Here is a 26,353-nt window from a genome sequence, read left to right on the forward strand (position 1 = left end):
TATAGAATGTCTGTATCTAATTCAGTAAGCTCGTGTATTTTCCTGTATTTATTTACATTGTAAATATATAATAAAGATTGTGAATGATAAACATTTAATCAATACATAATAAAGACTGTAAACAATAAACATTTTATCAATATACATGAATAAGTTTTATCTTTAATTCAACTTTCATTTCCTTAACTTATAAAGCACATCATATCCGTAAAACGTATTACAAGGTGGTAAATAAGCAACACCTTCGAAATTCATTTCAATTAGATTTAGAAACAATTTTGTATACGTGGCAGGATTTCAAAAGAATTTTTTGAAACTTCTTGCTTGTGTTTAAGATACTGTTTCAAATTTTGACACAAGGGTAGCAATTTCGGGGGAGGGAGAAAGTCAATGGAGCCCAGTGTTCAACTGGTGCTTATTCTATCGACTCCGCAAGGGTGGAAGTTAACGACGGTAAAATTTGAACTCAGAACGTCAAAGCGGACGACATGCCACCAAGCATTTCATCCGGCATGTTAATGAATCTGACAGCTCGCCGCTTTGCTGATAACGTTTTCAGATATGCGAACTATACTGTGGAAACCTCACAAGTCCCGATAGTAAATCACTCAATTCACAATGATAATCGGAGTTATCTACCTTGACAATCACGTGACGTATAGAGGGAGATTTAAATTCCTTCTGTGTGAGTCTTTAACCGTCTTAGAATTTGCGAAAGTTAGTAGACTTACCAATAATGGGAATGTCTAAAGAAAAGCCTGATGATGCTGGAAATGACTATTTCATGCATTTAGAAAGTAAACGGCTGGAATCATTTAAAACGTGGCCTTTTCAAGATGATTGTTTATGTACGCCTGAGAGAGTAAGTCACCATTGTTTCTTTTGTTCGTTTTAACATTATTTTGAAAAAAAAATATTCCTTGGGAGTGATGATCCCTACGTTTAGAATACAAAATAAAGATTCTTTTTTTTATTTTCATTTCCCTATTTTCTTGCGTATTTGCAATACAAATTAGTTGATTTAAAAAAAAAAACACCCATCTATTTGATATCGATAACTTTCACACGATATGCTGCATCGCTTTTTGTTTGTTCTGGAAGACTATTTACAATAAACAAAAATGTCACTATGTATTTTTATACTGAATTACGTTTTCAAAATTTCGACACAAGAAACAGAAATAGTTTAGTAACATATTGCTTATGAAGTAATTAAGTGAATCTCAGCAAACATTAATGTTTGAAGTCCGTTATTGCACTCATGAAAATCGTTCATCTTCACGATACACTTCCTATTTTTGAGTCTAATCGTTTGCTTTGGCGAGATAACTTTACATAGAAACCAAATTATGTTTCATGAATTTGCATGATAGTGCCGAAGATTTTCATTTTTAGGACATTCAATGAGGAAAATTCACTAGAATTCGAGGTGTATGCGTGTTCACACAAATTATTTTACGATGAAAATCTTCCATAAATGTACTCATTAAAGCATTACTTGGTTTCCGTGTGAGGTTATCGAGCCATAGACTAATAATTTGACGCAAAAATATTTAAATATTGGCAGTATTCTGGCTTAAGCACTCCGTATAACTCCCTCGTAATTTTTTTGTTTTTTGAAATTTTCAGAAACTTTTGTGAATTTGTATTCTACACACAGGAATTCGAAACATTTTTTTTTTCGGATTCCTACGTTTTAGATGTCCGAGATTACGAATATGCAAAAAAAAAATTTATACCTCCACATCACACCTCACTACCCTCTTAAAATTTTGAAATTTTTTCTTTCCCTATGTTTTAGATGACGGAGATTCCGAATATGCAAGAAACCATGTTTTTAAAATTTTAAATTCAATAAGCATATAGATATGTGTATAAAGAGAGAGATATGAATGTCTTCCTGGAGCTAAAAACAACGGTAACACCGTATTCTTTTGGACCGCCACATTTAGTTGACAAATATATTTTATGAATAAACGGACAGATAAAAAGATAGACAGATAGATAAATAAATGGATGAAAGAGTTTAAAATTGGGGAAGGGGTGAAATTTGAGCCCCTTATTAAACTTTATAACACTAATTATTAAATATTGTTTGTTTCTCATAAAATAGTGTATATTTAATTTACATTAAATTATTATTTAAGGCAAACAAGTAAAACGCTAATTCTTTTCACTTTAATCTTTTTGTCTGTATTTAATTCCTATAAGCATATGTTCATCAAGATTTATGAAGGAGTGAAAAAAAAATGTAATCAAATACACTTCTTTTGCATAATTGTATGAATTCCCATGTGTAGAACACAAATTCACAAAAATTTTCTGTTTCACATTTTGGGGAAAATCTCAACCAAAACAGAAATTCTAACTTATATGGAACAGTTACTCCAGAAATTAACCACTTTTTTTCTTTGGGCTCATCACCCCCATCCATTACCATACTTTGCTAAATGCATATCTTTTAACAAAATTTTCCAAAGATATGTTTAAGAGAGTGTAGTGTTTGATTATCATGATAAATTTTAGAAAAAGAATTTAATTCTAATCCACACCCTTGAAGTGGAGGGAAGTTGTGGAAGAGGGAGACATGAGACAAAGTATTGAAGGCCGATCTCAAAATGCTGAGCCTCACAGAGGAGCTGACTGAGGACTGGGATATGTGACACATTGCTGTGCTCAAAAAGACCTAACCACAACAGAACTGAGGCCCTAAAACCAAGGTACCACATAAAAGGCATTGGTATGGGTGTTGGTGCCACGAAAAAAGCACCCAGTACACTCTGTAAAGTGGTTGGCATTAGGAAGGGCATCCAGCGATAGAAACCCAGCCAAAAGAGACTATGGAACCTGGTGTGGACTCTGGCCTTACCAGTTCTTGTCAAGTCATCCAACTAATGCCAGCATGGAAAACATGTTAAATATTGATGATGACCCTTGAATACTTCATCATCATTTAACGTCTGCTTTCCATGCTGGTATGAGTTAGACAGTTTGCCTGGAACTGGTAAGCCAGAGGGTTGCACCAGCTTCCAGTCTGATTTGTCATGGTTTCTACAGCTCGATGCCCTTCCTAATGTCAACCACTCCAAGAGTGTAATGGGTGCTTTTTACATGACACCAGCAACAGCCACAACTACAATTTCACAGGTTCAATTTACATGACACTGGCAATGGCCGCAAGTTGGCTTGAGTCTTCTCAAGCACAGCATATTGCCAAAGGTCTTGGTCACTTGTCATCGCCTCTGTGAGGTCCAACATTTAAAGATAATGCTACATGCAATGGCCACAATTACAATTTTACATGTACCTTTCACATGACAGTGGCAATCATCATCATCATCATCGTCCGCCTTCCATGCTAGCATGGGTTGGACGATTTGACTGAGGACTGGTGAAACCGGATGGCAACACCAGGCTCCAATCTAATTTGGCAGAGTTTCTACAGCTGGATGCCCTTCCTAACGCCAACCACTCAGAGAGTGTAGTGGGTGCTTTTACGTGTCACCCGCACGAAAACGGCCACGCTCAAAATGGTGTCTTTTATGTGCCACCCGCACAAGAGCCAGTCCAGGGGCACCGGCAACAATCTCGCTCGAAAAACCTCGTGTGTCACTCGCACAAGAGCCAGTCCATGGGCACTGGCAACGATCTCGCACGAAGGATATCATGTGTCGCCTGCACATGAGCCAGTCCAGGGGCACTGGCAACAATCCCGCTCGAAAGATTTCATGTGTCGCCCGCACATGAGCCAGTCCGGGGGCACTGGCAAACGATCCTGCTCGAAAAAGCCTCATGTGTCACCCGCACAAGAGCCAGTCCAGGGGCACTGGCAACGATCCCGCTCGAAAGACCCCATGTGTCGCTCGCACACGAGCCAGCCCGGGGGCACCGGCAACGACCTCGCTCGAAAAACCTCATGTGTCACCCACAAGCCGGCCCAGGGGCACCGGCAACGATCTCGCTCGAAAGATTTCATGTGTCGCCCGCACGGTTACAACTACTGGCTTGACAAGTCTTTTCAAACACAACATATTGCCAAAAATCTCGGTCGCTTGTCATCACCTCCATTAGGCCCAACATTTGATAGAAACTCATTAAAAAATGTCTTTAACACAGCCCAATGGCAGTGGGTGGGTTGATGCTTTTCCCCCACTATAATCATAATCTACACCATCTAAAATCTCTGGAATATTTCATTCATAAAATATGCATTTTCAAGAAAGTTATGAGGAAACAGTCAGAACCAGCTCACTTCTGTAGTTATGCCAAATAATATCATCAAGTTCCCTTAACTGGTGCAGCCAGTTGTTTGGATGCCACTCTAAATGCTTTTTCAGTCAGCCATCACCACTGGTCTCCTCTCTGTCAATGGTGTTGTGACCTGTCCAGTCGCTGATGTTGTCAGACAAGAATTTTCTGTCTGTCTCTCTTCACCCTTCCTCAACTGAGCCCTGAAGGATGATTTTGGACAGGAAGTTGTGGTTGGATACATGCTCACACAGAAAAGCTTTCATCTTTTTTATGTGCACTAAGAGTTGTTGCTGTCTGGCAGCAAATTTGTTGCTTCACAAAACCATTCATTTTGTGTTTAGGATGCATAGCAACCTTCTGAAGCACTTGTGCTTCAATGCCTGGATTCTTCATTCCATGTTAGCTATAAAAGTTCAGTTCTCACACTTCTTACAGAAGGATAAAAGTCACCAGAAACTTATACACATTGAGTCTCATTGGAAAACTAATGAAGTTGCTTTTCCATATGGTGTTCATCTTTATCATGTAAATTTTTATTTGAAATTGAGTTATTTTCACAAATATTCTTTTTCATTGTCTTTCACTGTGAAATTCAGTTGGATTTATGTTCAGGAAATAAATTTAGTTCAGCTGATTATCGATTTTGTTGTTTAGTCTTAGTCAACTATTATTGTTCATTTAAATCAGACCTATTCTGAATGGCATTCAAACTATGAACATTCCATTCTTCTCATGATCATTATATACCTAGGACTACATTAACGAGTGTGTCCTTTGCTTTTTATGATTTTGCTAATTCTAGCAGAAGTCTGGAGAATGTCTAGATGTAATTAATCTGTCCTGTCTGATTTGTTGGGGACCTCAGTATGCAGTGGTTTATAAGAGTTCTCAAAGTGGACAGTATTGCACCCTAAGAGACAGTGGAAATTTTAAAATGCATATTGGAGAGAAAGAGAGAGTTAAGAGGTAATAGATGAATCTTATAATTACCCTTATTTTCAAAATTACTTTTTACTATAGCCCCAGAGTGGCCAGTATCTTTTGAATCAATTTGGGAGACAAAGTAAAACTAAACCAAATTAGAGATATTAAAATTGAAATACATCTTAGTTTACAATATAACCTTAATTACTAAATTAGTTTCCATGAAGCCTATATCAGCATGCGACATGGACATTAAATGATGATTATAAGCAAATATGTGATTCAGGGACTTCAGATTTACTAATAATTCAACATCATCATTTAGCATCCATTTTTCCATGCTAATGTGGGTCAGACTAAATTTGTTGAGGCAGATTTTCTACAGATACCATTCCTGTCATCAACCCTCACCTATTTCCAAGCAAGATATTATTTCCCATAACTAGACTTGTTTTCTACTGAAGACTGGAAATAAGCGCCCTTATTTGACTATTATTTTATTTACTAGATGGCTGCTGCTGGTTTTTATCATTGTGGCACAGAAAAGGAACCAGATTATGTCCGATGTTTTGTTTGTCAAAAAGAACTAGATGGTTGGGAGCCTGAGGATGATCCTTGGTGAGTATTTTATTGGGACTATCCTAAAGTTAAACAAATTGACTACAAGAATGTTAGGCATCTTATAGCTGCATATGTAAGGCACATGGCTCAGTGGTTAGAGCATCGAACACACAATCATTGGGTAATGAGTTTGATTCCTGAACCGAGCTATGTATTGTGTTCTTGAGCAAGACATTTTATTGCACGTTGTTTCAGTTCACTCAGCTGTAGAAATGAGTTGCGACATCACTGGTTCCGAGTTGTATCAGCCTTTCCCTTGGATAACGTGAGTGATGTGGAGAGGTGAGGTTGATATGCATGGGCAACTGCTGGTCTTCCACAAACTATCTTGCCCAGACTTGTCTCAGCGGGGAACTTTCTAGGTGCAATCTCATGGTCATTCATGACCGAAAGGTGTCTTTTATATCTGCATATTGAGAATATATCATGAGCCTATTCAGACTCAGCACACAATACTTTATTATCAATATTTGAACCCCACTTTTATAATTATAATTATTTTATGATTATTTCTACATTCAGTTGGACTCCTAAATTCTAATCATTAACAACTTGGTAATGGTTCATGTAAAGGAACTGAGTTTTTCATCCAAGGATGAGTGAGAGAGAGAGAGACCTTTTAGTGCCATGTTATAGGCTGATTGACTTCAGCTTACTACAAGTATTTCTACATGAAGGTAATTGCAGATAAAAAGTGTGCTGTCATCATTATTAAGAGGTAACCTTCTGGTAAATCCATATTACACTCAATTGATGCACTTTTCCTTTATGTATGTTACTAATGACCTAAGGAAAGGCATGGATATCTGAATTTCTCTGTTCCTCCTCACTATCTGCGAAACTGCTGGAGACCTGCTGTGGATGGTGGGTACGGACCGACTCGAGAGCTTTTGTTGAAGGTGAAAAATATTAAGGATTCAATGAACTCGAGTATATTTTTGATAATAATTTTATTAATAACAGATAAGAAATAATTAAAATTGACTTTGGTAAGATTTGATCTCAGAACGTAGAGACATTCCTAAAGTATTCAATATGTCACTCAATTATTCCCAGAATATATTTTTAAAATCTTCAAAAATAGTTCTTACGATTTTCTTAACATAATAACCTCCCCTATACTATCTACCAATTCTGATGTGTAGGGGAGTTAATACTGATATTTTATAAGCCTAAATACTTGTATCTATAAATTCAATTTTAATTTTTCAATCTTTACAGGGTAGAACATAAAAATCATTCAAAGGACTGTAAGTTTCTAAAAATGAAGACTGCTATACAAGATCTAACGCTTGAGAATTTTTATAAATTTCTCCTGATTATCAGAAAAAATAAAGCGGTAAGAGTTTCTTTAAAAAAATAGTTAATTGTCTTTGTTTACTATTATTAACCATTTAGTATTCAGATTACTCTGTCAAATGTAATGCTTCTTTATTCATATCATTTAGAATTAATGATGCATTATCTTGTAGCTTTGAGATTTTGATGTGATTTCCTGTTTTTTTTAACAACATTGTAGGGTAGGTGTGAGAGGCTGAATCTGGCCAGTTTGAACATAAAATAGTGGAATATTTGGGTCAGATACAGCCAGTTCAAATGCTAATGGGTTAAAGACGTCTCAGATTTTATTAGTTATTCACTGCTTGCAATAGCAGTTTCTTTGCTCAAGTTTTCTAAATATTTAAGCTAGTGCTTGCAAACTTCCTCCAAATTAATTTTGGATAAGACTACTTGTGAATTTGATGAGGCTGGTATTCTATTTCAACATTCTTAGGTCTGTGTAGAGAGAAGGTTCTTGAGTGCAGATTTGGAGAGAATCATTATGCAAAATGATTTTGTATGGGATCTAATGACTGAATACAAAACCACACAGTGCTTATATACATATATATTTTATATATATATATACACACACACACTCACACACACAAACTTTACATGGTTGGTGTTAGGTAAGTCATCCATTTGTAGAAAACAACAACCCAAAGCTGAAATATATGAGATGTGTTCCTCCAGCCTGGTAAGTAAGTGGTACACACCAAACATGTGGCCTCTTCAACCCATGCCAGCAGGGAAAGTGGATATAAACAGATGATACATTTAGCCTGAACCAACCATGTATTTCAAATTACAGATATTGTTTATATATGGGGAACTCATGTATTCATCTTTTCAGCAAGACCCCTGTTCCTGTCAATCTATCATACTTTCACATCCTCAATACTGTATCCAGCTCAGTCAAGGATCGGTATCTTGTCTTGTGAGTACTTGGTGACCTCACTAGTGTGAGTGCCATAAAAAAAAAGCACCCAGTACATTCTGTAAAATAATTGGCATTGAGAAGGGCATCAAACTGTAGAGGCCATACCTCAGCAGACATTAGACACAGCTCTTTGGGTCAGTTCTTGTCAACCTATCCAACCCATGCTTACAAGGAAAAAGATGTCTTTATATAGTAGTCATCAACCAGTCTCACAAAATCCTTTTGACCTCTGATCCTGTCGCATATATTAAAGTAGAAAAATGAAGTATATTTCATAACATATCTCTTTGTCTTAATAATAGTTAGATTTTGGTATGTTTATGATATATCAGTCCTTACAAAATTTTTTACGAACTTTATTTTGCAGAAAAAGCAAATGGAAGAGAGTAAAAAAGAATTTGAAACCCTTGGACAGAGAGTTCGTGAAAAAATGGAAGTTTTATTGTGAACAGTTTTTTTTTCTTTTTATCTTTGCTGCATGATCTGATGTTTGTGATTTGAATGCTGATTTTTAAGTGTGTTCTTCTCTTCCTCTTTAAATCAAGATTTTAATAGAAATTCGGTTTCAATAGAATAAACAAAGTTTTTATTTGATGGTATTCAGATTCCACAAAAGTAAATATGTATATAATATATTTATTAGTTTTTGTTATTCATTTTCTATTGAGTTATTCCCTAACACAGGTGTTTACATGAATATATTTATGACCTTTCTCAAAGACATTAATTAGGACATCAGTGATGTTGAAAATTCATTCCTTACTTGGAGACCACCTTGAAATCTGTTCTGAACCATGATTATTATTGTTATTGACTGCCAGAATTTTCTAAGCAATTGAACATTGTGGAGTAGACCAAAATTGATTTCAGTTCTTGCTAAGCATTACATTTTACCTACACTGGGAGACACTTCTGATCATCACAACTTTCCCATATTCTTCAGTTGGTTAATAAAAAGGTATTGCAACTAAAAGAAAAATATTGATAGAAGTGTAAGATGAATAAGTCAAATGTAGAGATAAAAAGTTACTGTATTTAATGGCAATGATAAAAAGCTACTATATTTTAGGACGGTGGGCTGGCAGAATTGTTAGCCCAAGAGCAAACCACACTCCATTGACAAAGTAAGATTTTGAAGCTATGCCATGCTCTGTAGTTTGGTACGCCACTTCTAATTCTACATACAAGATTTGCTTTAAAGTGCAGATGTCTAATTAAAAACTTCCATCAATATTTTAAGCAAAAGTATTTTGTAACATAAGTGAATGAAGTTATATAAGAATATAACTGTTCATTCATTGTTTTTATTATTATTTGAGGGTGGTGAGCTGGTAGAATTGTTGGAATGCCAGGCAGAATGCTTAGTGGCATTTCATCCATCTTTACATTCTGAGTCCAAATTCCACTGTGGTCAACCTTGCCCTTTGTCCTTTCAGGGTTACTAGAATAAGTACCAGTTGAACATTGGGGTAGATGTAAACAACTTACCCTTCTTCCAAAATTGCTGGCCTTGTGCCAAAATTTGAAACCATTATATTATATATATATATATACATACACACACACACTCATATATGAATTAGAAGCAGCTCAAAAGATATAAACAATATTGAACACATGCACAAGTTATGTTTTGCTAGTTTGTGAGTAGGCTGTGCTTATAGGCATAAGAGAATATATTCTAACCTATTTGCCTGGTGTTGAAACACCTGGAAGTCATAGACAAGCGAGATAACTTGCATCTGATCCCATTCAGGTGCAACAGGCATTGATGTTTCATCATTTTTGTGACTTGTCTACACTGTATACACAAAGCAAGGCCCAGTATAAGCTAAACATCATCATAGACAGTGGTTTAGTTTACATTGATGTCGATCACTCATGAATAGGACCGGATGCAAGTTATCTCGCTTGTCTATATAGCAAATCAATAACAAAAGACAAAATCAGCTACAAAAACCAATAGCCCAAGGGACATATGCAGTTAATATTATTAGGCTGACACTCAAAGGAAAAATGTTAGAATAGAAACAACATTTTTGACATGGTCTTTCATCAGATATACAGAGAAAAAGCTGATGAAAAAAGAGCCAGAAAAGCTGCACTTGGGTGACTCGACCCGGAAAGCCAAGTGAGACCTAAATCCAAGGCCTTTGCCAGAGGTGTAGCCAGCCCACTTATGCGTACCTCTCCTTCATTGGACACTAAACTCCGCTTGCGAAGACCTGTTGAGGCAAGTGAAATCGAAATCGAACTAAATTCAATGACTGGCACCCATGCCAACGTCGTCTCCTTCATTGGACACGAAACTCGGCTTGCGAAGACCTGTTGGGGCAAGCAAAAGCAAAATCGTGATGGCACTTATGCCCAGCGTCGCCTTCCTGGCACGTGTAAAGACATTTGAGCGAGATCGTTGCTAGTGCTACTGAACTGGCTCCTGTGCAGGTGGCACATAAAATACATCATTTTGAGTGTGGCTGTTGCCAGTACCGCCTGACTGGCCTTCATGCCGGTGGCACGTAAAAGCACCTGCTAAACTCTTGGAGTGGTTGGCGTTAGGAAAGGCATCCAGCTGTAGGAACTCTGCCAAATCAGATTGGAGCCTGGTGTAGCCATCTGGTTCACCAGTCTTCAGTCAAATCGTTCAACCCATGCTAGCATGGAAAGCGGACGTTAAACGATGATGATGATGATATATATATATACATAAAGGTGGGGTGCAAAAGTAAGTACACAGTATCACGTCAATGTTATAATACTTAATTCATTAAAATTATTAGCACATTAAATTAGTTAGCCTTATTTTTGATATTTTCAGTGTCATTTATCATAACTATAATACTTTAATCATAATTTTTAATTTTTTTTGATAAAATGAGTATTGTTCGTGTGAACTTTTTTCATAATTGTATACCTACTTTTGCACTACCCTGTATATACACACACACACACACACACACACACACACACACACACACACCTGACAGACTTCTTTCAGTTTCCATATATCAAACCCACTTACAAAACTTTGGTCAACCCAGGGTATAGTAAAATACACTTACCCAAGGAGCTGTTGAGTGGAACTGAACCCAAAACCAAATAGTTGCAAACCAAGCTTCTTAACCATGCCCCACCACCGTATTTTTTTCTTTGATCATATTGCAGAAATTTAAAATTTACCAGAAATATATCTTCCTTTCAAAAATCTATACTAAAAACATAAGAAACAGTCCTTGTTTATCTGCTAGCTAACATATATATATATATATATATATATATATATATATATTATTTTAACATAACAATAAGATTTACATTTGAAAAAATATATATCTATATGAAATGAAAAGGAAAGAAATTATAAAAATTAAGCGACAAAACTCTGCCTCATGATCCCAGCAGACAAAATGGAAAAGGGGGTTGCAAGGGAGATGCAATGAAACACTAATTCTGAGTCACACTTGTGAACAGTGATCTCTGCCACAGGCTCAACCATAAACCTGTCAGAGAGCAACTGATGCTCTGACACTTTGCTTTTTACTCAGCCTGACAAGCAGCTGAGCTTGGGCTGGTAGCTGAACAAACCAAATTGCAGCTGGAGATGTCACAGCATGTGGCATCACAGAATGGGAAAATTGTCATACTGTCAGGCTTTTTACCATCTCCTACTGGCTTGAGCTGAGAAGGGAAGTCTGTGGTGTCAAGACCATGCTTTATGATTTCGTTACAGGCGGCATGGTGGGGAAGGCAACCAGCACTATAATGGCATGACAATGTATGGAAAGCGAAAGAGTCCATAGTGACATTTGTGACACTCACAGGTCTGAAGGCCAAGCCTCAAGGAAACTCCGATGTGCAGACAGTCGCTATCAAGCAGATCAAATGCCACAAAGCATTTTTTTTTCTTCAAGTGCTAGATCGCTTCCTTCAGAAAACCAATAATTCTTTATACTATAGGCACAAGTCTTAGGATATCGATCCCAAAGGCAAAGTCGACTATTGCGGAGTTTGAATTCACAGCGTGTGGCATCTCAGATGGCCTATCGCCAAAAAACGGGATTGCCAAATGAAATGCCGACATGTTAAAAAAAGCTGCCACCACGCCTTACTAATAAAAGGATAGTGTAGTCATGGTTTGAATGCCTTCGATCGTAGATCTGCTGCAGATTAGACTGAACTGAGGCAAAACAACAACATGCTGTCGATTGAGCTTGAACAATGCTCTGAATATCGACAATCTGCAAGTAAATTTAATGCTGAGCTCCCATCAGAAATCAATAAGCAAAAGAGCCGCAAATCAAGGTAAACAACTCGGCATTTCTTCATCCTTTGTTTATTTACACACCCACACTGACTTTCATTCCTTCAATATTTCTATTTGACATCAGAAGTCGAAATGGATATCCTAAGCCGATCTAATAACACCCAGCAAGTACTTTAGTTAGAAATATCTGAAAATAATTCTGTTACGAATGACGGGAGCGTTGTTTTCGTTTTTTTCAAATATTTCATAATTCTGATAGATTTCCGAATTATGCAACACAAAATAATTTGTTGTTATTGTCACTGCTAAACAAGTACAGAGTCAACTTTTGTAGATGAGAGGCTAAAAGGTTATCGATGCTGTTATATAATTGATTCTAAATTCATCCACCGAGAACGTGTAAAGTAAAATTGAATTCGGCTTTTTCGCAAAAACAACACAGAACTTGATTAGAGTTTGGTCCCTTCATTCATTTCATGCACTATAATAGGCTAAGGAACTTACGTCACCATTCCAAGGGTCAAAACAAAACAAACAAGAAAAATTCTTGTCTGCTAGACTACACAGCCGCTACCTAAACATGTTTTGGTGTTTGTTTACCAATAACAGACACTTGGTTTTTGTAGCTTGATATTTTAAAACACATTCGCTTGCATTAGTTTTTACTGAGTCAATCGATCACTCATTTTTTGCTTTAATGAAATCAACGGAATACTTGGGTGGAGTTGCTTTTCTAGTATGGATGAACTAGACTGCGACGTTATTGTTGTTGGTGCCGGGATTTCTGGTTTGACTGCTGCATACGAACTTACAACACGGTCTCAACTCAGCATCCGAGTATTGGAAGCGTCAGGTGAGATATTTCACGTTTATAATAATACGTAAATATTTGCTTGTTCAAGGTTCTTTTGTGTTGGAGACACGCATTTCTTTCTTTTACTTTGTCCCAGACAATCTCTGTCGCTTGATTTGCTGGCTTTAAGCCTTGTTTGTTTTCTGAATGTCTTCAAATATTTGCTCACGGATCTTTCACTTCGATTAAATATACATTAGACGAAATAATTGTTGGCTATTTCATATATCTGTCGATTCAGTTTATTTTACGCTTTAATATTTGTCTTTTTGTTTGTTTGTTTATTTGTTCGTTTTGGGTTTTTTTATACTTCCTTGGAAATTCACTAATTTTGTCATACACATATAACAGTTGGATTCGATACTTTATGATATTACAATAACCAGGCTTTCTTATGAAGAAAATATATAATTACTCTCACACATGTATGTATGTAATGTAGGTGTTTCTAACACCCTTGCCATATTTAGTGACAATTATAGTTTTCCTTTCTGGTAAAACATTTCATACTGCTGTCTATATTAATTTTATGGTGAAAGTAAAGAATACGCACACCTGGTGGTTACAGTTTTTATTACGCCGAAAGCGGGTGGTGTATGTATTCTTTACCTCCGCCGAAATTTGGAATTATTCGACTCAAGTTTTCATTTTGTGAAATTGCTACTCCTGAAGAAATAGCATGATTGAAACTTGAGTCAGTTGTTATTTATTTACACACACACACGTGTGAATAAAAGGGTTATTAAAAATATTTTCTATGGCATTCCTACACAAGTGTGTTCCCTCGACTTTGTTTCCTCATAGCTTGTAGAAAAAAAATGCATGTTTTTTTAATAGAATTTTTTGCAAAGATGCTCCGGGTTGTGCAGGTTATGATTATATCAGAATTTAAGAAAAAAATTTTCCCTAGGTTTAGGAGTTTCGGAAAATCTCATGCTAGTTAGCCTTGTCTCCTCATAACTTTCAGGAAAATGGGTTATTTTTCTTACGAAATTATTTACAAATGCCTTTCAGAATGGGTAGATTAAGATTATATCGGAATTTAATACGAAGAAGGAAAATAGTTGACTTCTATATATACTGACACACATCGCAATTGTTTTCGAAATTTCAAATTTCATTTCGTAGATGTATGTGATGTGTGTTAGTATGTATGTGAGCAAGCCCACCAATCTTTTCTTTTTTTTTTTTCAAATTAAATTTTGATATAATTGTAATGTACACTCTCTGAAAGGTATTTGTAGAGAATTTCATTAAAAAATTACCCATTTTTCTGAAAGTTATAGGAAACAAAGCCGGCTCGTGTGAATTTTCCGAAACTCCTCATCCCATATTCGGAAAAGTCTTTTTTTTTTTTTTTGTCACCACCAATTCCGATATAATCGGAATCTACACCATTTGAAGCTTATTCATAGAAAATTTCATTGAAAGATATCCATTTTCCTGAAAGTTATGAGGCAACGAAGTTGGCCGGGCGGGGACACACTTGTGTAAGTATGCCTTTTCTAAAATCTCGTATGAACTAAATAAATAACTGAGAGACAAATCCACATAAATGAAAAACACGTTAATTTTTTAAAGATATTTATGTGGTGAAGTCTTCACTTCACTCGTGGTCTCACAGTAAGGTCCCTCGAAATAGCCAAATTGATAAAACAAATATTTAGACATTGAATAATTTGTTCTTTTCCTTTATCACATCATTGTTTCTAGTGCAACGTTATGTTCTCAGTATTAATTATGTTTCGTTATGGGGTTTTTGTTTTGTTTTGTTGCGTTTTTGTCTGTAATTTACCTCAGGCTCTCTGCACATTTTCACTACAATTATTCCTGTCCTGCTCTTTAATACTTCCTACAGGCTCTCTGCCCACTTTCACTACAATTCTTTCTATCTTGCTTTTTAATACTTCCTGCTTAGCACATGTTAACACTTAACATCCTGGACTATATCCACAGAAAAGCCACTTAACTGGTTGATATTCCCTCTGGAATCTTCTCCTTACATATGACTTTAATATTGGTATTGACTTGCAACAGTTAAAACAGAATAAGGGGGCCTGCGAGGGTCATAGACACTGACCTTCCTCCAGACTCAGTAGGTAAAAAATAAGTGTTATTTTTGAAATTGTTAAAATATTCTCTATAGATATAAACATGAATCACTCAACAGATTTCAACAAGAGACAATGCTCTATATATATATGTGCCATTAAAATATAAAAGTAGCTGAAGCCAAATAATTTGTCCAAATTTCAAGTTTTGTTCCAAAATATCAAACATCAGGAAGTCGTTTTGAATTATCTTGAAATTTACAGATGACTGATTCATAGTGTAAAGCCAGTTCCAAAAAGAAAAAAGTAGAAAATATTTCACAAAATCCTATACAGTTTATATCCTTTCAATTTATGGTAAAATCTTGTGTATGTGTGTGTGTAATTGTGGAAGGAATCTGTGGAAGCAGTAGACCCAGGAAGACATGGGACAAGGTGGCAAAATGTTATCTTTGAATGTTGAGTCTCACAGAGGTGATGACAAGTGACCAAAACATCTGGTGAAATTGTTGCGCTTGAGAAGACATGTCAAGCTAAGTGAAATTGTGATCATGGCTAGTGCCAGTGATACATGGAAGGCACCCATGCCGGTAACATGTAGAAGACACTCTGTAGAGAGGCTGACATTAGGAAGGACATCCAGCCATAGAAACTAAGCCAATACAGACTGGGTGGAGCCTGGTGCTGCTCTCCAGCTAACCAGCTCCAATCAAACTGTTTAACCCATGCCAGCATGGAAAATGATACACACACATGATTGTGTGTGTATGCCAATCCATCTTCTCTACCCACTATTCCTAAGAGGGTTGTGGAAGCAGAGTCCTAAGGTACCTCCTCCAAAGGGAATATGAGAAACAACTTTTATTACACTTTCTACATAGAATCCCAAATATGTCCAATTAAGACTATGGAAATTATCCAATCATTTCATTTTGGTCTACCCCTTGGCCTCCTGCCAGTTGGCTCAGCTTCAAGAATCAGTCTTGTAGTTCTTTCTTGTGATATTCTGACCTCATGAACATAGTACTGGAACTACTCAATGCAGAGAAGTAGCAGCTCGACCTGGAGAAACACTCTGACCTCTGAGCTAGGCACCCAGTCAAGTAATGTTACTCCTGAGATCCTTTGTAGCAATCACATTGAGCTAGAGAGATTACTTTGTTCTCTGTAAGACTAAAGAGTCCTTAGTACTCCATATTGTCTCCATTCATTCAAGCAATGTGAGCAAAATGATGACAGAAGGTGACCTTGAATGAGAAGGTGAAAGAGAGTGATAAGAACAAGGGGAGAAAAGAAGATAGTGATGACAGTTTTATGTTGTTTGCTGGTAAGGGAATTGAATAATAATGGAGCATAAGGAATGTGATTGGGGGAAAAAGAGTGAAGAGATATAGTAAGAGGAGTAATTAAATTGAGAGGGATTGATGTATGTCAACAATGAATGACAGGGGATAAATAATGGGACTATTAAAGGCCTTTCTCAGCTCAATAGATACTAGGTATAGAGGTTTAATTCCTTGAAGTTGTCTCAGTCTTTGATAGCACCTCTTCTTGGTATAAAACCAAACTGCATTTCTTGTAGACCAAAGGTTCTCAATGGGGGCCATATGGTCCCTTGGTGTGTAGGGGTGGGGGACATTTGGAGTTCATGGGGGGGCGTTTTGGTGCAAAGGGGCTCTCTTGTACCAAAGAGCACTCCTTCAATAGACAACATGTTGATCTCATAAGTGTCGCATGATGGAAATAAACGCAATTACCAAACTTTCAATTCATTATTTCGTGTTTTTGTATTTCAATTTGTACATCTGTACTCCCAACTGCATACAAGTGCATATGTAAAATGACATCCTTTATTTATTTAATCATTATCTGCTGATATCAAAATAAGTAGTATATTGAAAAATAAAACTATTTTCTAGTGGGGGGTCATTTGTGACTCCAAGGGTCAAAAGGGGACCTTTGGCCAAAATGGGTTGAGAACCTTTGTTCTAGACTAATTCTTTTTCTATTCCTAATCATTTGTTATAATTTTCATAACCTACTCCTTCAGTTTAGTGCCCTGTAGCTCCCTCTCTCTAGTGCATCTCCTTTACTCTTGGTGAACATAGTGTTATTGTACTCATTGATTATGACACTTCCTTGAACTATCTGCCTGACTATGCAAGTAACTAGCAATTGACCTATCACACTAGATATTTTTAAATATCGCAATAGCTACTGTTGGTGGTCTAGCTTCCCTCCATACCTTCATATCTTTCATTGCACTTGTGACTATATTAATTGGATCTACTCAGGCAGACTCTCTCTTTCTCCATACATTCTCCTCATTCCACAGCCATTACATGCGTCTTTCTTTCTGTTGTTAGTAAGGACAAGTGCACCCCTATTTTGTACATACTTCTACCCAATGACATTTTGATTCTCTCACACCTCTGATCCTCATACTGCAGAACATGTTGAAACCTACTCTTAGCAACTCCTTTTGCTAAGTATACTGATGTGTTACTTCTTGTCTATCTACTAGATATTGCTGACCTATTTCTTCTAGCCTTTCTAAGCCTGTCTCTTGACTTTTATAGCTCTTTTATAGCACTGAAGTATTCCACTGTGTCATCTTTCATTTAGCTAGAACATTGTACCAGCCATAGCTTTGGTCTGTAATCCTTGAATGTCTTCAGTAGAATCCACTCTGATACAAACATTTGGGTTCAGGTTTCCAGTATAAAGATACTTTTCACCCTCCCCACTCCCTCCAGTCTTAGAGGCCCTTTAAAAGGTCATGGACACTACCTTTCCTTCTGACTAAAAAATATCTAGAAAATATGAAAATATCCTCTGAGAATTTGTTACCATCTCTTATCTGTAGTAGTCGACTTTGCCTTTTATCCATCAGAAGTCTATGAAAACTTATTTACCAGTTAAGTACTGTAATTGAATTAATCTACTGTTCTCTCCCTCAAAATGTATAGCCATGTTCCAATATTAGAAATTATTATTATCAATAAAATAGGTACCAATAATATAGTCTGTTGATTAACTTGATTATATCTCTCCCTAGAGATGTATGGCCTTAGGCCAAGATCAGTAGCCATGTTCCAATATTAGAAATTATTATTATCAATAAAATAGGTACCAATAATATAGTCTGTTGATTAACTTGATTATATCTCTCCCTAGAGATGTATGGCCTTAGGCCAAGATCAGTAGCCTTCTCATATAAATAATTAGCTTGATTAAAAATTGTTATTATTCATCTGTCTTTTAAGTTTTGAGTTCAAATTCTGTCATGGTTAACTTCACCTTTCGTCCTTTGAGGATCATTGAAGCAAGTATCAGTTTAGCACTGGAGTTGATGTAATCCCACTCCCCTGTAATTTCTGGCCTCATGCCTGAAATTTTGTGGGAGGGCGATTGCATCAACCCCAGTGCATCAGATAATAGCAGAAAGGATTATTATTATAATTACTACTACTACTATTATTGTTGTTGTTGGCACTCCATCGCTTACAACGTCGAGGGTTCCAGTTGATCCAATCAACGGAACAGCCTGCTCGTGAAATTAACGTGCAAGTGGCTGAGCACTCCACAGACATGTGTACCCTTAACGTAGTTCTCGGAGATATTCAGCATGACACAGTGTGACAAGGCTGACCCTTTGAATTTCAGGCACAACAGAAACAGGAAGTAAGAGTGAGAGAAAGTTGTGGTGAAAGAGTACAGCAGGGTTCGCCACCATCCCCTGCCAGAGCCTCGTGGAGCTTTAAGTGTTTTCGCTCAATAAACACTCACAACGCCCGGTCTGGGAATCAAAACCACGATCCTATGACCACGAGTCCGCTGCCCTAACCACTGGGCTATTGCGCCTCTACACTACTATTATTATTATTATTATTATTTAAAAAAAACAAAGACATAGAGCTGGCAGAATCATTACCATACTGGACAAAATGCTTAGCAGTATTTCGCCCATTGCTACATTCCAAGTTCAAATTCTGTCGAGGTCAACTTTGCTTTTCATATTTTTTTGAGTCAATAAATTAAGTACCAGTGAAACACTAAGGTTGATGTAATTGACTAATCCCCCCACCCCAAAATTTGAGGCCTTGTGCCTCCAGTAGAAAGGATTACTATTATTATTACCAACAAAACAAAGGCAGCAAGCTGGCAGAATCATTAGCACGCCGGGTGAAATGCTTAGTAGTATTTCGTCAGCTGCTATGTTCTGAGTTCAAATTCCACTGAGGTCAACTTTGCCTTTCATCCTTTTGGGGTCGATTAAATAAGTACCAGTCACGCACTGGAGTTGATGTAATCGACTTAATCCCTTCCCCCAAATTTGAGGCCTTGTGCTTCCAGTAGAAAGGATTATTATTATTATTATTACAAAAAAACAATGGCAGTGAGCTGGCAGAATCGTTAGCATGCCAGGTAAAATGCTTGGCAGCATTTTGTCCATCTTTACATTCTGAGTTCAAATTCCACCGAGGTTGTCTTTCATCCTTTCAGGGTCAATAAAATACCAGTTGAGCGCTGGGGTCGATGTAATTAACTTATAGCCTCCCCCAAAATTGCTGACCTTGTGCTAAAATTTGAAACCTAAGGCAGCAAGCAAGCAGAAATGTTAACACTCCATGCACCCACTGCTGAGGTTCACTTTACTTTTCAATCCTTTCAGGGTTCAATAAAATAAGTACCAGTTAATCACTGAAGTCAGTGTAATCAACCCCCCCCCCCCTCTGAAATTGCTGGCCTTGTGCCAAAATTTGAAATCCACTGTTACCAAAAAAAGCAGGAAGTTGGTATATTTGTTAACATGTCAGACAAAATGCTTAGTAACATTTTTCCAGCTCTTAATAGTTTGAGTCCAAATTCTGCCAAGGTTGACTTTGCCTTTCATTCTTTCAAAGTGGCGAGCTGGCAGAATTGTTAGGGCAATGGAAAATATGTTTTGTTGTATTTCTTCCAGCTCTGTATGTTTCCAGTTTAAATTCCACCAAAGTTGACTTTGCTGTTCATTCTTTTAGGAATGATAAAGTAATTACCAGTGGTTGATGCAATCAACTATTCCTTCTCTCTAAAATCACTGGCCTAGTGCCAAAATTAAGAACTGTAAAGTACCAGCTTTAACAAGTTGGCAAAATTGTTAAAGCATCCAGAAAATGTTCTGTGGTATTTCTTCTAACTCATTACATTCTGAGTTCAAATTTCATTAAAGTCAGTGTTGCATTTCACCCTTTCAAGGACAATAAAATAAGTACCAATTGAGCACTGGAATTGGTATAATTGTCTACCCCACCTCTTCCTTCTAAGATTACTGGCCTTGTGCCAAAATTTGAAATCATTATTTTATTACCAATAATATCAATGGTAGTGGGTCGGCAGAATCATTAGGGCATCAGAAAAATTGCTTTGTAGCATTTCTTCTGATTCTTAATCATCATCATCATTGTTTAATGTCCATTTCCCATGCTGATATGGGTTGGACAGTTTGACAGGTGCTGTCCAGGCTCCACTTGTCTGTTTTGGCATGGTTTCTATGGCTGGATGCCCTTCCTAACACCAACCACTTTACAGTATGTACTAGGTACTTTCCATGTGTCACTGGCATGGGTACTTTTTAACAGGCACCAGATCAAGTGTATTTTATGTGGCACCAGCACTTGCAAGACAAAGACCTCTCAGTTGGGAGAGGGAGTGGGGGCATGACTATAAAGAACATGCCTGTATGTATGGATGGCCACAATTTTACTTAGCTTCATGTGTCTTCTCAACTACAGCAAATTGCTACAAGTCTCAGTCCCTTATCATCTCCTCAGTGAGGCCCAGTGTCTGAAGATCCTTTCTCACCACATCATCCACTTCACCAAAGTCAGCTTTTTCTTTCATCTGTTTGAGATAAATAAAATGAAGTACTAGTCTAATACTGGGATCAATATAATTGACTAATCGCTTCCCCACAAAATTGCTGTCCCTATAACTATATTAGAAGTGTTATTACTGATGATATTGTCCTGTAACTGTTTCTTTCAATTTGCTTGTACTAGGCACAGGTGTGGTCATGTGGTTAAGAAGTTTGCTTCTCAACTACATTGTTTTAGGTTCAGTCCCACTGCGTGGCACCTTGGGCAAGTGTCTGGGCTGAATAAAAAGATGCCTTGAATAAATTTGGTAGGCGGAAACTGAAAGAAGTCTGTCATATTTATATATACTTTATTTAAAAGCAGCAGAAATATAACAAAAGACTGTTACTCTGAGTTTTACGTTCCCATTCATCGGACAGTTTTGTTAGAAAATATATATATATTTGTGTATGTGTGTTTATCTTTGTATCTCCTGATCTTGACATCACATGATAGATGTAAATGTGTGTCAGTCATACAAACAGTGTCATTCATTTCCAATATTCTGCAAGAACACCTGTGGCCTTGTAGAAAATATTACCTTTCATTGAAACAAGTGAGGGCTGGAGATAGAAAGAGCATCCAGTTGTAGAAAATCTACTCAATAAACTCAATCTGTCCTATGCAAGCATGAAAAAGTGGATGTTAAGGTGACGATGATGATGACAACTTCCTTTCCTAAAAAGCATCTGTTACTTCCATCTGAGTTTTCCTATAATTCTTGGAAAATAAAAATAGAATTTTTTTTTTCTTTGATCTGTTGTTTTATTTTGTTAGATTTTGTCTTTTTGTTGATATTTTTTGGTGGATGAGGATATAGGGAAGAAATTGTAAAGTGGGGTGTTAGCTATGTTATGGAGTAAAGAAACCAATAAGTAGTTATTTTGCCTACTAGAAATAATAGCTCAGCCTACATCAAATTCTACACCTTGCTGTCTTAAAAAAGGAAGGAGACACTGGATAGTTTTATCCTAAATATATAGAAAGATGAAATGGTTGCAGTCGGACAGGTCTGATCTAGTGCTTATCAGTAACAACAACATCAACAACCAGCTGTTATTTATAAACTACATCAGAAAAATCATTACACTTAGGCAGACTGGCATTGATTAAATTTCTATTGACAACAATGTCCCCACTACTACCACCATCTTTCCCCCACTCTCTCTCAACACAATATAAAGTGGAAGCTCTCTTTCATTCATTCTCAGATTGTATGATCTTTTAATTCTTCCCATCAGTCTGGATTCCTTTATTTAATTATGAGCAAGGTCATTTGTTTGACCTCAACCAAAAGTCTTGCTATCTTTCTCTCTCTTCTAATTTTCCATTTACCAAATCAATAAACACTGATTTTATCTCAGGGAAATTTATAATACATAATATGCCACATCACTAGTTTATTATTTTTTATTACTTGAGATAGTTTAGTTTGTATTTTGTATCAATGATTCAATCATTTTGGCAATGTTAGGTTTGAATCTGACAATTTTACAGTATTCTAAGACTCTTCAGTTGAAAAATTTAATAAAATAACTTTGTTACTAAGCTCAGTCACTTGCACGTTAATTTTACGAGCAAGCTGTTCCGTTTATCGTATCAGCTGGGACCCTCGTCGTTGTAACCCACGGAGTGCTCCTCTAGTCCAATACATGTTCCTTATCTCAAAATGAATAAATTATTTATTACAGTATATAAGCTAGCAAGAACAGTTCAAAGACGACATCAAAATTGCAAACCCTTTTATTGTAATAACTTGAAAAGCAAGAGAGAAAGAGACCATACCTACATTACAGACAATTGCATCAAATCATTTTTGTTACAAATACTGAGTGGAATTAAGGTGGATGGGGGAAGTTTGAAGAGTGCTGTTGATCTCTTATAGATGTAATGATTTTTTCCCTAATTAATTAAAGAATATGGAAACAAGAACAGATACTGAAACATATACAATATCTTGGCTCTAGATCTGCATATCTTTTCATAACACTCTTTTTACAACCTCATTTTCTATTGATGTAATTGCCAAAGAGTCAAAGAATTTAATGTCTTGTTTCATAAGTAGCTGTAAACATGTTTTTATGAGTTTGCCTGAGGTGCTGGACAGTGGGGCTGAACCTGAAACCTACATTGTGCTAAAGCAGCCTTCCTAACCACACAGCCATAGCTACACCTTCATCATCATCATCGTTTAACGTCCGTTTTCCATGCTAGCATGGGTTGGACGATTTGACTGATGACTGGTGAACCAGATGGCTACACCAGGCTCCAATCTGATTTGGCAGAGTTTCTACAGCTGGATGCCCTTCCTAACGCCTTGAATTAAATAAAAAAAGATATATATAAACCAGTTGAGCTAACAAAGGAGCCTCAATATAGTCTTTTGGCCTGCTAGAAATAGCAAGCAAATCACACCTTACCATCTTAGAAAAGAAAGTGTTCATTAGATATTTAGTCCTAGACATATTATAACTGACAAATAGAAGAAAAAATGCAATGTTCATGACTAAAATAGCTAAAAACATATATCTACTTAACCATGGATGATCTGGGGTTAAACAACAACATAGTCCATGTCAGAAAAAATCATTTAGTAGATAACAAATATACTTGTTTATATGTTGTGGGTAGATACCACTGACTTCCTGCTGCCTATCTCCATTTAATTTTTAATCAATTTGAATTTTGGAGTTCTTTGCCTTGCTTTTTTTTTTCTCTCTTAGTTATGAGAATTGTCATTAACGCTAATGACTTTTCTTTCTGTTATGGTAAAAAAGGGTAGAGACCTCTGGTCATAAATGACCATGGGATTGCACCTAGAAAGTTCCCCTCCAAGACACAATTCCAGGCAAGGTTGTTTATGGAAGACTAGCAGTTGCCCATGCATACCAGCCTCCCCTCTTCACACCACCGATGTTATCCAGGAGAAACACAAAGGCCAATACAGCTTGGCATCAGTGACATCACAACTCATTTCTACAGATGAGTGAACTAGAACAACATGAAATAAAGTGTCTTGCTCAATAACACAGCACACAGCCTGATCCAGAAATTGAACTGATCAAAAATTCCTTTTGGCTCACTGCAGCTACCTACCTTAAGTGCCATTTTGATGGCATAAAAGATATATAGACATAGTTGCATCCCAGTTTTAGCAGAGCATATTCAGGAAAAAGTTTTTAGAGCATTAAAGTTTATGGGAGGTACGACTTTACATATAGGACCCAGGGTGAATTTTGAGATACTTTATAGTTAAGTAATAGCTAATAACCATTAAATATGACTATTAACTCTCACTTAACTATATGTTCTTCATGCAGAAGGTACTCCTGGAAAATTTTCTTATGTAACTGATACTAGGTTAGAGTTTTACATGGAAAATTGTTACAGATATGAAGAAAAAAATTAGTTTGTATTCTCTGTTTAATAAAATGAAATGCTCACTTTTGGCATTTATTGAGAGAGATATCTCTAATATTATGTGCAAACTAGAATTGATTTTAATGAAGGTTATGTGTTGCTGCAATGAAATCAGTTTTTAATTCAAATAATCTAAACAATATGAAATACTTTACTATTATATCTGGTTGCGGGACAACCTGTTGAAAGCCACCGACCAGATTTGTGGGTGGTGTAAGGTCCCCTCCCGACCCAGAGTAACGTGGTGGTGGAACAAGGAGGTAGACAGGGCTATTAGACAAAAGAAACAGGCTTGGAAGGACTGGAAGAACGGTGGTAGCAGGGAATTGTACCAATGTGCCAGAAGGGAGGCTAGGCGACAGGTTTATTTAGCCAGAGGGGAAGCAGATAAGGAAAGATTTGCCAATGTTCTGCGCCGTGAGGACCAAAGACTTGAGGTATTTCGTGTTGCAAGACAGTGTAGGAGAGAGAATAGTGATGTTGTAGGAGAGAAATGTGTTCGCATGGATGATGGTACGCTTGCATTAAATGAGGATGCAAAGAAAGAGGTCTGGAGATGCCACTACGATAGATTGCTTAATAAAGAGAATGAATGGGAGAAAGAGAGCCTGCCGTATGTCGACCCAATAGAGGGACCAGCTATTCGAGTTGATAGTACCAGGGTAGATAAAGCAATTAAGAGTATGAAGACCGAGAAAGCCCCCGGCCCATCAGGAATCACTGCAGAGATGCTCAAAATATCTGGCAGTGTTGGCTATAGCCTAGTCACCCGTATTACGAACCAGGTGATACACGAAGGAGTCATACCCAATGACTGGTGTAGCAGCATCATAGTCAACTGCTACAAAGGTAAAGGTGACGCTTTAGATACAAATAATTACAGAGGCATCAAGCTGTTAGATCAGGTTATGAAAGTTACAGAGAGGGTCATAGCCCAACTAATTAGGGAGCGAATCAATTTAGATGAGATGCAGTTTGGGTTCGTGCCAGGTAAAAGCACTACTGATGCCTTATTTCTAGTGAGACAGTTGCAGGAGAAATACCTAGCTAAGGATAAACCTCTGTACCTGGCTTTCGTTGACATGGAGAAAGCCTTTGACAGGGTCCCCCGATCCCTTATCTGGTGGTCAATGAGGAAACTTGGGATAGAAGAATGGTTAGTGAGAGCTGTGCGAGCCATGTACAGAGATGCTGCCAGTAAGGTGAGGGTTGGAAATGAGTACAGCAATGAATTCCGGGTAGAGGTAGGGGTCCACCAAGGTTCCGTCCTCAGCCCCCTCTTATTTACCATAGTCCTCCAGGCAATCACAGAGGAGTTCAAGACAGGTTGCCCCTGGGAGCTCCTCTATGCTGATGACCTTGCCCTAATTGCGGAGTCACTATCAGAACTAGAGGAGAAGTTTCAGGTGTGGAAGCAAGGTCTAGAATTGAAGGGCCTTAGAGTCAACCTAGCTAAAACCAAAATCCTAATAAGTAGGAAGGTAGATAAAACACAAACCCCTTCAGGTAGATGGCCCTGCTCAGTATGTAGAAAAGGAGTAGGTAGTAACTCTATAAGATGTACCCGGTGCAAGCTATGGACACATAAGAGGTGCAGCAACATCAAAGGCAGGTTAACTAGCAAGTTAGTTTTTGTTTGTGGCAGATGTTCAGGTGCAATAAAGACTGCAAACAAACAGGAAACAACTATCTCATTCCAGGGTGAAAAACTAGAGGTAGTCGATAGCTTCCGCTATCTGGGCGACCAAGTTAGTAGTGGGGGTGGGTGCGCTGAAAGTGTAGCTGCTAGAATAAGAATAGCCTGGG

At 37.2% G+C, this 26,353-nt stretch overlaps 2 protein-coding genes and 1 long non-coding RNA gene across 5 annotated transcripts in view; 2 read left to right on the forward strand and 1 right to left on the reverse strand.

Moving 5' to 3' along the window:
* The first annotated feature begins 399 nt into the window (after positions 1 to 399).
* Positions 400 to 8,694, forward strand: LOC106869909 (baculoviral IAP repeat-containing protein 5). The gene is made up of 4 exons (XM_014915844.3): positions 400 to 862; positions 5,684 to 5,793; positions 7,018 to 7,135; positions 8,427 to 8,694. Exons 1-4 carry the CDS (start codon positions 737 to 739, stop codon positions 8,505 to 8,507), a joined length of 435 nt encoding a protein of 144 aa, XP_014771330.1. The 5' UTR covers positions 400 to 736; the 3' UTR covers positions 8,508 to 8,694.
* Positions 8,479 to 11,469, reverse strand: LOC128251140 (uncharacterized). The gene is made up of 2 exons (XR_008266995.2): positions 11,122 to 11,469; positions 8,479 to 9,026 (listed from the first exon to the last, which is right to left on the reverse strand). It is a non-coding gene; the product is annotated as an uncharacterized LOC128251140 (long non-coding RNA).
* A 98-nt stretch (positions 11,470 to 11,567) lies between these two features.
* Positions 11,568 to 26,353, forward strand: part of LOC106869901 (amine oxidase [flavin-containing] A) — a 59,176-nt gene continuing 44,390 nt past the window's right edge. The window contains exon 1 of one of the 3 annotated variants that reach the window (XM_014915833.3): positions 11,568 to 13,176. In XM_014915833.3, the coding sequence (XP_014771319.1) occupies positions 13,062 to 13,176 (115 nt within the window). In that variant the 5' untranslated portion in view covers positions 11,568 to 13,061. The remainder of the gene's footprint in view (positions 13,177 to 26,353) is intronic. The other 2 variants (XM_052977616.2, XM_052977627.2) reach the window with 2 other exon arrangements.

The sequence above is a fragment of the Octopus bimaculoides genome, chromosome 2, assembly GCF_046866305.1.
Source record: "Octopus bimaculoides isolate indiv1 chromosome 2, ASM4686630v1, whole genome shotgun sequence".
Lineage (NCBI taxonomy): Eukaryota > Metazoa > Mollusca > Cephalopoda > Octopoda > Octopodidae > Octopus > Octopus bimaculoides.